The 11469-nt window shown below is 44.3% G+C and overlaps 1 protein-coding gene across 1 annotated transcript in view; it reads right to left on the minus strand.

The window, feature by feature from the left end:
• ISX (intestine specific homeobox) overlaps window positions 1-11052 on the minus strand; it is a 33008-nt gene extending 21956 nt beyond the window's left edge. The window contains exon 1 of the mRNA XM_077339665.1: window positions 9979-11052. Coding sequence (XP_077195780.1) covers window positions 9979-10147 — 169 coding nt within the window. The 5' untranslated portion in view covers window positions 10148-11052. The remainder of the gene's footprint in view (window positions 1-9978) is intronic.
• Between the last annotated feature and the right edge of the window lie 417 nt (window positions 11053-11469).

Raw genomic sequence — 11469 nt, forward strand, 5'->3', positions numbered from 1 at the left:
GGGATGTCTCCTGCTACACAGGCTTTAGAACCAGAGTTACCTGGTCTTCTGCTGGGCAAGAGTATGAAAGCATCACTTCCAGGTTTGCACCAGACGTGATGTTGGGACATCGGTGTGATGCAATTTCCTTTGTTGCTGACCCCACAGTCCCCCAACTGGCTGCCAGCACTGGGCTAACAACTAGGGTTGCCAGACTTCAATCAGTGATCGGAGATCTCCTGGGATCACAGCTGATCTCCAGGCACTAGAGATTGGTTCAGCTGGAGAAAATGACCACTTGAGAAGATGGAATTTATGGCATTATACCCTGTTGAAGTCCCTCCCTTCCCTGAACCCCACCCTCCTCAGGATCCATCCCTGAATTATCCAGGAATTTCCCAACTCAGAACTGGCCATCTTACCTAACATCCATTCCCAGGATCAAGAGCATGCCATTGTATCCTTGATCCAAATGTGAAAATATTTCTCTGCCGCTGAACTTCTACAGGCCTGTATTTTTGGAGGAGAGCTACAGAAGGTAATTACACTTCTTGTAAGTTTTCCAGCAGCCTGTTTACAAGCAGCCTGTTGCTATCTGTTATGGCTTGGACCCACGGAGCTTTACTCATCAATCAGGCACTCTCGCTTTTACATCTCTGTCTCAATCAGGCCTCCTGTCCCATTTTTCCATTCCTACAATGTAATTTTGTCATTATCGCGGTACACATGGCCTCTGCTCGCTCCTGATACCAGATAAAATTCTTGTTAAAACAACAGATAAAAGGCATGGCCCCAATTTTCCATAAGAATAATAAAAAAGGGAGATCAGATCGTTCGTCTGTAATGACAAGTTTGGGAAAAGCCAATAAAAGCACAAAGAGATGTTAAAGTATTATTAATTTATAAATTGCTCCATAAGACAAGGTCTATTTTCAGGAGCCCTACAGGACTGATAATAACTTTGCCCAGCTTCCTTATAAAATGTGACCAGTGTCTCTAAAATCCTTAGAGAAGGCGGAGGGAATGTGCGGGAACATGCATATACAGACATCTGGCGTTCTTTTGTCTGCAAGTGCCTTTCTGCTGAGCAGCTGCCCTCTGCCAAGGAGGCACTGGTGGGAATTTGGCCAAGGCTTAGGGTTACCAGCCCTGCTCAAGCAAATACTGGGTGTGTGCCTGGAGAGGGTGTAAGGTTGCCAGGCTCTCCCCGGCAACTTGTGGGAGGTTCGGGGGTGGGGGGGGGGGGACATGAGGGTACATGAAGGTGAAACCTCAGAAATAATACAGGGTAGCTCCAGGAGACCCTGGAAACTCTACAGTTTTACTCTATGGCAATTAGGAATTAGGAAAAATCTCCCATTCTTTTTCTCCCACTGCTTAAATAGCCACGACAGTGCACCGAGGCCAGAGTCACGTATCAGGAAAAACAAATTTTCACAGTCAGAGCAATTCAGCAGTGGGCTCGGCTGCCTGAGGAGGTGATGTGCTCCCCTCATTGGCAGACTTTAAGCAGCAGCTGGAGAGATATCTATCCTGGATGCTTTAGGTTGATCCTGCATTGAGCAGGGGGCTGGACTAGACGGCCTGTATGGCCCTCTTGAGCTCTATGATTCTATGAGTTTTCATGCCACAACCATGTGCCGAATTTCAGAATTTGGTGCCACCCAAAGCAAGGGCCTCAGAAAATGACTGTAGCTAATGGGTAGGTTCATAGGTAAGTAGGTGGTCCTTTGGTTACACTGTCCCAAACAAGGTTGTTAGCCTCCAGGACTGTATATGCATTGGGAACTTCACTGCCCCAGCTTTCATGCAGGAGTACAAATTGGGGGTGGATGAGGTGCACCAGGCCAAATGCTCCCCCATGTGGGTGAAGGAAGAGGTGGGGCAACCTGCCACGACTAAAACTCCAGCCTGCAGCCCGGCATGAAACCTCCAGTGCATGAACGGTCCAGGTGGGGTCTGGAGATCTCCTGGAATTATAACTGCTGTCTACCTGGAGAAAATGGCTTCTTGGAGGGCAGAGTCAGTCTGTGGCCTTATACCCTCCTGAGGCCATTTCCCTGCCAAAAACTTGTCCTCTGCAAAAATCTCCAGATATTTCACAACCTGATTCCCAGCCTTATGGGGTGTTAAAGTCCAATGCAAGTGCCTTGAATTGTGCCCAGAAACAAGATACAGTCTCTCAGACCATCCCCACAACTGTACCAATCAAAACAATTCTTCTGATGGAAGTCTGTTAAATCAGTTCAGCTATCTAATCTAAATGCCTTCTTGACTATTTTTTAGCCTAATTCTGATTTTGCTAGCCAGGGAAGGAGCCCAGAACTATGAAGGACACTATTTCAAATGTCAAAAAATTCAATTCAACCACTTTTATAATTAAATGTATTTATTTATTTTCTTTATTTATACCCCACCTTTCTGCTTAATGAAGAAGCAAAGAATCTGCCTACTGTCCTCCATTTTATCCTCACAACCAACGCTGGTAGGTTAAGCTCAAAGTGTTTGAATGTCCCAGGGTCACCCAACAAGCTTCCATGGTAGAGTGGGGATTTGATCCTTAGTCTCTCAGATCTTAGTTCAACACTCTTACCTCTGCTATATGATACTAGCTTATAATTTAAGCAGACATTGTCCACTATATGGCTGTGAAGTCTAGCAGTAACATAAGGACTAGAAACCTACTTTTCTTAAAAATAAGAAACTGATATTCCAAGTTGAATTCTGACTCCAGGACTGTATCTTGCACTTTTCTACCCACAACTAGAAAAGTGTACCACTAGGTAAGATACTTTCTCACTCTTGACCTGCATTAGCTTACTTTATAGGGCTATTTTTACAATAGTTATATGAAGAAGAAGAGTTGGTTCTTAAATGCTGCCTTTTCTCTACTTGTAGGAGTCTCAAAGCAGCTTACATTTGCCTCCCCTTTCCTCTCCCCACAATGGAAACCCTGTAAAGGGGAGGAGGCTGAGAGAGCCCTGATATTACTGCTTGGTCAGAACAGCTTTCTAAGTGTTGTAGTGAGCTCACGGTCATCCAGCTGGCTGCATGTGGGGAAGCAGGAAAATCAAACCCAGCTTGCCAGATTAGAAGTCCGCACTCCTAACCACTACACCAAGCTGGCTCTCTAGTGCTTTTAACACTGAAAACTCCAAATAGAGTACTGTGTTTGTTTTAAGTATTGCATTGTGTATCTAGTTTGACCAACAAGTCCATATAGATGGATAGTAGTTATTATCTTTTTGGCATGGGTTGGGGGTGAGGTTTCTGTGATAATCTCATAATAGGCAGAAACTCAACAGGGTAAGATTTCTCCATTGCTTTATTCTGGGCAAAACTTCACCTGTCGTGCCTGAACAAAAGACTTCCTGCCACTGTAAAACTGTCACCATGTAAGGACCCTATGACACATCCCCTATATACAATTGACCTTTCTGACATTTCAAAGGTACAAGTTTCTTCACTCATTTTCTGGCTTCTTCCCCACATGACGTTTAAAACATGACGGTGGAAATGTTAACTCAGTTCGCAGTTCTTAGAATAGGCTGTCTGTGGGAGAGAGGGAAGAAGGGAAAAAGAAACACAGAAAGTTGCCGAGAGAAAAAGAGGCCATTTGAGCCAGCCTGACATTTTCTTTGGTAAATGTACAATTTGACTTCCAGAAACGGTGACATTTCAGACTGAGGGAAATGCCACTAATCTGCTGAGAAATGCTTTGCAGGTCTGCTTCAAATTGCATTTGCAAGCCAAGGTGGAAAGATGTAGATAAGGTAAAGGTATCCCCTGTGCAAGCACCGAGTCATGTCTGACCCTTGGGGTGATGCCCTCTAGCGTTTTCATGGCAGACTCAATACGGGGTGGTTTGCCAGTGCCTTCCCCAGTCATTACCGTTTACCCCCCAGCAAGCTGGGTACTCATTTTACCGACCTCGGAAGGATGGAAGGCTGAATCAACCTTGAGCCGGCTGCTGGGATTGAGCTCTCAGCCTCATGGACAGACGCTTCAGACAGCATTTCTGCCGCTTTACCACTCTGCACCACAAGAGGCTCTAATGTAGATAGGATGGCAGAATTGGCTTCTGGACTCAGTGGATGAAAATAGAGCCCTAACCTAGATGGCCCAGTCTCATCACATCTTGAAGGCCAAGCAGGATTGACCCTGGTGAGTACTTGGTTGCTAGGCAGAGACAGGCAATGGCAAACCCCCTCTGAATATCTTTGCCTTGAAAACCCCGAGGGATCACCGTAGGTCAGCTGTGACTCAACAGCATTTTCTGCTACCAAAGAGGGAGTGTTAATGCACATTTTCCTATCATAACTACTTAAAACAGAATGACCGTAGAACTGATGTTATTGGAATTTCATTTGGAGAACTAGAACATCCTCTGGTAAAGTCTAAGGCAGGGGTAGTCAACCTGTGGTCCTCCAGATGTTCATGGACTACAATTCCCAGCAAACTCTGGCAGGGGGTCATGGGAATTGTAGTCCATGGACATCTGGAGGACCACAGGTTGACTACCCCTGGTCTAAGGGATGCTTTCCACACTCCATCATGGAACTCTGGTTTGCATACATTAGAAGGTTTTCCATTGTATTTATTTTATTTATTATTACACTGAGATACCACCACACCCAGCCAGCTGGCTCGAGACAGTTTGCATCAGAAAAGAAAGCACAGTTTGGATGTTGTCCAAGCCAGTCCTGCTCTAGAAAGGTTCAGTGAATTCCATGGGCACTCTTTTAAGTATGTGCACAAAATCTGTACACCTAATAATGTGTTGTCTTGCTAAATCCCATGTTCCCTGGGCCTACTTTTAGACCAGAACGATCAACTTCTTATGAGCACATCCACTAATCCACCCAATCCAATACTGGCTAATCCACAAGGTGGGAAATCTTTGGGGGCCCAACATTTAAAAGAATCATCTAACTGAAGATGTTGGCATGCTGGGAGGCAGAAAAAAGTTGTACTTGGTGAGATAAGCTTAGGAAAACCAAAGCCCCAGAGGAGCTCAGGGATTATCCTTGTGCAGGTCTGGGAGATAATGTTAGCTGTAAGCCACATCTATTGCCTTCTGATGCATTGCTGGCCCCAATAATGCTGCCAGTGCCATGGTTGCCTGGGAGCCAAGCAAAACTGTCTGATACACCACTGTTGGAACATGTGCCGTGGTCTAATCCACTGGTCTAATCCTCCATTTCTTAGCTCACCTACTTGTTATTTTCATTTGATGTCATCTCCAGTCTATGGTAGCTGGTGCAAAGGGGGTAGGGGGCAGTGATGGGGTTTTAAAATTGTGTTTTATTGTAATTTTGTGATTGTAATTTATTTTATTGAATGTTTTTAATTGTTGTGAAACACCAAGCCCTTATGGGGAGGGGCAGTATAGAAATCATCCATCCATCCATCCATCCATCCATCCATCCATCCATCCATCCATCCATCCATCCATCCATAGATCTTTAACTTGATACGGGCTCTAACTGCTGGCCATTCAACACAAAATGCAGACAAAAAGCCTTAACATGATGTCCTCAAACATTTTTCTCACTATCCCCATTGTCATCCAGCCTGACAAGATGTCCTAGAGAACACAAAAGGTTGAGCATCATTTTATGTCATTTTAGTTGGGCTTAATAAAAGGAATTGCTTGGCTTTTGTAATGGGAAGGTTGTAACTCATGACTCGTTGCATCCTGACCTACGTTGGGTCACAGCACTGACAGAATTAACTTTCTTTTTACAAAGCTTGTTTAATAGAAAGTGGAAGACAGAAAGGAGGAAAAAGAAAAACAGGGTAAATATTTATCAATGATTCTTTTAGCAGCATCAAGGTCAGTGATCAAGGTCAATCTTACATAGCTTTTCTACTTCCAAAATTGCCTGTTATTTCCAATTTCTAGGTTTTTAAAAATATCAACCTGTCTTGAAAATCTTTTCATTTTCAAGATGCTGAAAAGAATGTTTGTAATGAGCTCCCAGTGGGAGACATTTCAACCATTCCTTGTTGGTTTCACTGGAAATTGGTCTGGAAAGAAATATTGGTTGCGTTGCCTTTTTTTAAAAAAACGATCAGCTTGAGTACAAAGTCTTATTCTCATATACAAAAGAACTGATGTCCTCAACTAGGCTGTTCGTTTTGCACATGACAAAAGCAGAAAATCAATTGTTTTTTTCCAGGGGCTCAAAGATGCTTCATGTTGCTCTTTAACAGCCCGAACGTTTACATAGCTGATGAAATTCCCTGGGCTCCTGCTTGTTTCTTTTAAACAACCGAAAAGTAGCATTTATAGGCTGTTTAGTCAAAACGATGGGCCTCGATTTGGCTTAACAAGACAGAGAAAAAATACCCGTGTTCTAGTGCTGATGCGAAATTTAGGTTTAGGAATGATTTTTTTTTATTTCTCATTCCTGTTGTTTTTACCTAAAAGCCAGTGATTTTATTTCACTTCTTTTTTGTGCTGATTAAACCTGTGATTCTTCATCTTTGCATCATTTTCTGTTCCCTTGCACTGATCCCCTCCACCATAAAGAGTTGTTGTTGTTGTTGTTAGGTGCGAAGTCGTGTCCGACCCATCGTGACCCCATGGACAATGATCCTCCAGGCCTTCCTGTCCTCTACCATTCCCCAGAGTCCATTTAAGTTTGCACCTACTGCTTCAGTGACTCCATCCAGCCACCTCATTCTCTGTCATCCCCTTCTTCTTTTGCCCTCGATCGCTCCCAGCATTAGGCTCTTCTCCAGGGAGTCCTTCCTTCTCATGAGATGGCCAAAATATTTGAGTTTCATCTTCAGGATCTGGCCTTTTAAGGAGCAGTCAGGGCTGATCTCCTCTTGGACTAACCAGTTTGTTCGCCTTGCAGTCCAAGGGACTCGCAATAGTAGTTATGTTTTAACATTATATGTGTGTCACCATATCAGCATTATACAATGTATGCCCCCCCCCAGAAAGTCCATTCTGCCCCCTCACCAATGTATGCCTTCTGCCTCATTATGACTCCCCTCTCCTTGACATGTCCTACTTTCCCCTGGCCCTAGTTACTTCCCTGATAATTCCAGGAGCTGCTCCCCCCTTCCACCAGCCTTCCACCAGCCTCTTACCACGCGTTTCCTTCAGGTTAATTGCTATATTTATGCCTCCTTTATCCCCCTCCCTACTCCAGTTTCTTCTCTGCTCCCGTGTTATCAGCTTCTGCATTTCCCTCTCTCTTCCCCTCTTCCTGGTTTTGCTTGTGGTCTCACCTCTCTTCAACTACTGCTTTCCCTCCTTTCCACTGTGGGGTCAAGTGAAGGGCTTGGGAGAAAGCCCTTCACAACCTAAAATGGAGGCTTACGACATTTTTCTCTCACTGCTACCAGCCCGTGTGAAAGAGTGATTGCTCCAAGGGTTACCAAGTGAGATTCCATTTCTTCAAACCTCATAGGGAAAAGCTGCTTGGGAGCTATTTGGAGTAGAGAAGCAACAGCAATAATTAAACAAACATATGCCACTGACTCTCCACTCTAAACTGCTCTGGAACCTTTTTAGCTGAAATGCTGTAAATAATTGGAAGCATCCAGTTAAGTTGGGGTTACTTGCCAATGGTCAGTAATGGGACCAGTCAGGAGCTGGGCACTTAGTCTGATCTGAATGGAGTCAAGCTCGCCTTGAAGAAGCAGTCCACAACTTGGGGTGGAGGAGTGTTATTCAGTCCAGTTCAACTTCTTTGAGATTCCCATCTCCTCTATGGTACAAACCTTCAGCTGGTGTACCAGTCATAGGTGTTCTCTGGGCCACAAAATTCCCTTGACCACTATTATTCCCTATGAAGATAGGTTGAGGGACTTGGGAATGTTCAGCCTGGAGAAAAGGAGGTTGAGAGGGGACATGATAGCCCTCTTTAAGTATTTGAAAGGTTGTCACTTGGAGGAGGGCAGGATGCTGTTTCTGTTGGCTGCAGAGGAGAGGACATGCAGTAATGGGTTTAAACTACAAGTACAACGATATAGGCTAGATATCAGGAAAAAGATTTTCACAGTCAGAGTAGTTCAGCAGTGGAATAGGCTGCCTAAGGAGGTGGTGAGCTCTCCCTCACTGGCAGTCTTCAAGCAAAGGTTGGATACACACTTTTCTTGGATGTTTTAGGATGCTTTGGGCTAATCCTGCGTTGAGCAGGGGGTTGGACTAGATGGCCTGTATGGCCCCTTCCAACTCTATGATTCTATGATTCTATGATTATCCTTCCCCTGAATGCATCTGGGTTGGGCTCCCTTTGAAGGGGAAGCACTTGAAGAGAGCTTGGAAGCAGCAATAGGTACAGTGTCACAGCTCAGTTCCTCACAGGTGTTTCTTACAGAGAAGATATTACACGTGTCTTGAGATACCTGCACTGATTGTTAGTTTGCTTCCAGGATGATTTCCAAGTCTCACTTTGACCATTATACCCCTAACTGGCCTGGGAGAAGCATTTTTTGAAGGACTGTCTGCTTCCATATATTGTCATGGGCCCTGCTTTGCTTGCCACGTGTAGTAGAAAGAAATAAAAAAGCAGGGCACTTTGCCTGGCCCCGGCCTGGTGGAATAAGCTCCTGGAAGAGCTGAGGGCCTTGTTGGACCTTTTACAGTTTCGCAGGGCCTGAAAGTCAGAGCTCTTCCGCCAGGTCTTTGGGTGAGGACAGGTCTTAAGATCAGCTGGCCCTCTCCATGGGATCATTGCATTTATACTTCTGCATCCTGCCTGGGTTGGCTGTGGGGTGGTGGTGAGAACAATTTTGCTGCTGTTGTTAGGGGGGTATGGTCATTAGGGTTTTTTAAAATGGGGGTTTATTGTTTTACCTTGTAACCCACCATGATTCTTTTTTGAGAAGTGGCAAGATAGAAATCCAATTCATAAATAAAGAAATAAAATGGCATGTTGGAACATGCAGGATGTATCACAAGCTGGCGTTCAATAAGAGATGAATGTTTCATAGTAAAGGATAAGGCTTCCTTTTTCCAATTGGTCCAAGTGTAAGGTCACCCAGTTCATAACTAATTTCAGGAAGGATCAATAGCAAGGATGCAACCTTTTGCCATTCATGCATTTCCAGACAAGCACCACCTATTGAATTTCTGCCAATTATGCTGCTGTTAATGTACAGTATCTATATTTAAAAAGTAGGGCTTTAGATACACTTCTCCATGCATTGCTTTATTGGGGATTTTTCATAACCCTGAATGCTCAGGTCTTAAGAATTGCATGGAAATACCAAAGAAATAAAGTGAAGCTGATGGCTGTCATAGAATCATAGAATAATAGAGTTGGAAGGGACCTCGTGGGTCATCTAGTCCAACCCCCTGCATTATGCAGGACACTCAAATCCCATTTGCTCATCTACTGCAACCTGCCACCCCTTTGCCTTCACAGAATCAGCCTCTCCGTCAGATGGCTATCCAGCCTCTGTTTAAAAATCTCCAAAGCTGGAGAGCCCACCACCTCCCGAGGAAGCCTGTTCCACTGAGAAACTGCTCTAACTGTCAGGAACTTCTTCCGGATGTTTAGATGGAATTTCTTTTGAATTAATTTCATCCCATTTGTTCTGGTCTGTCCCTCTGGGGCAAGAGAGAACAATTCTGCTCCATCCTCTATATGGCACCCTTTTAAATACTTGAAGATGGTTATCAGATCCCCTCTCAGTTGTCTCCTCTCTAGGCTAAACAGACCAAGCTCCCCCAATCTTTCTTCATATGTCTTGGTCTCCAAACCCCTCACCATCTTTGTTGCCCTCCTCTGGACACGTTCTAGTTTGACACCATCCCTCTTCAATTGGGGTGACCAAAACTGAACACAGTATTCCAAGTGAGGCCGAACCAGAGCAGAGTAAAGCGGTACCATCACCTCCCGTGATCTGGACACGATACTCCGTTTGATATGGCCCAAAATCCCATTTGCCTTGTCGAAAGCAGTCAAGTCCTGGATTCTGGCAAGAAGATCCAGGTGTGTGCAAATTTCATGAATGAGAAGAAACAGTGCTTACCCTTTGACATTTCTAAAAGAGGCTCTGATCCCAGTATCTGAGCAGCCTCAGCATGCGTTGTACGGTGGAGGCAGGCCTTAGCGGAGGGCTTCTTTAAGATCTCCTCAATAGAAAAAGACAACATGGGTTTTCCCTGGCTGTGGCACTCCTTTGAATTGCTCAACATCATGAGGTTAGAAACTCAGCCTTCAGTGTATTTTTAGCGATATGTTATTGTTCATGCCGTTTCTGCTGTATATGCAGGAGAAACACAGGTTGCTGGCTATGTCTTCACCATGCTGAAAGTGACTCAGAAGAATTGAAAGCCCAAAGGAGAATGGAAGCCTTCCTTTTCTTTTGGACCCTTGAAACCAGTAATAAATTCAGAAGAACTGTTTGCAGTGACTGCCGGGGAGAAACAGGGCATCCAGGCATAGCAAAAAGTTTTAAAGATTCTTACATTGTCATTGTAATCCCAACTGGACTGTTCTTATCCAGTTATAGAAGGACCTGTGACAAAGTGGCTCCATGCTGGCCAAGCTATGACTTATCCTTTGCAAAATTTCCAATGGGATCTGAATCACAGTGTTAGCATTTTCTGCTTGGAGCTGCAGAGCTTTCTGATATATTTCGTCTTGGTTTTGCAAAATGCTTGCAAGTCCTGAGCACAAATAAAAAAGCTTCTTGGGACCGTCTGTAGTTATCCTTTCTGCAGCGGCTTGGGGATTTCAGGTGAACATTCCCAAATCATTGCATGGTAAACACATTTTGACAAAATAGGCAGCAGCAAACCAACAAGCTTTTCGGCATTCCAGGGAGTGGGGGGAGAGAGAGAGAAAAAATATTTTCCTTAATACTTCAACAGACTTTGTTGAAAAATATCTCACAGGTTAAGTCCTCCGCACCATATTAACAGAACAGCAAATCCACAGGGAAGGTCTTCAGAGAATTGTCTCCTTCTCCCACTGCATCTGGTTCCCCTTGTTGCTTTTATTTCATGGAGGTCATCCTGTGAAATTACCTTTCAAAGCACACCTTGGCAAATTCTCCCAAGATTTCCCCCTCACCTTTGAATGTTATCTTTCAGACTCTCTCTCTCTCTCTCTCTTGGCTTCTTGCCCTTTGGAGTCTTTCACTATCTTTCTCCTGTAATTGTGCTGGCAGACTGTTCCTTGTTTGTCCAATTACCTGACAACTGTTGAGCTGATATCCCATCATATGACCCTTTGTAAAGCTGAGCTTCACATTACTGTGTAACCAGATGGCAATAAAGCAAGTCTGATAAGATGAAAGACTTTCAGATTTTCCCAAGGTCCAGAGAAGTATCTGGACGGGGAAAGGCACAGTTTTAAAATATCAGAGCCACTCACACTGGAGTGTGCGTGTGTTTATCTGAACATATTAATTGCAAATTGGTTTACAGCTGCCTATTGAGCTAATAACCAAAGTGAGGCTGTGCTTTCTATTGGCACCAACCTGCAAATGGGTACGATTGGAAGCTGCCTGTTCCCA

This window comes from Paroedura picta, chromosome 5 (genome assembly GCF_049243985.1).
Source record: "Paroedura picta isolate Pp20150507F chromosome 5, Ppicta_v3.0, whole genome shotgun sequence".
Taxonomy (NCBI): Eukaryota; Metazoa; Chordata; class Lepidosauria; order Squamata; family Gekkonidae; genus Paroedura; species Paroedura picta.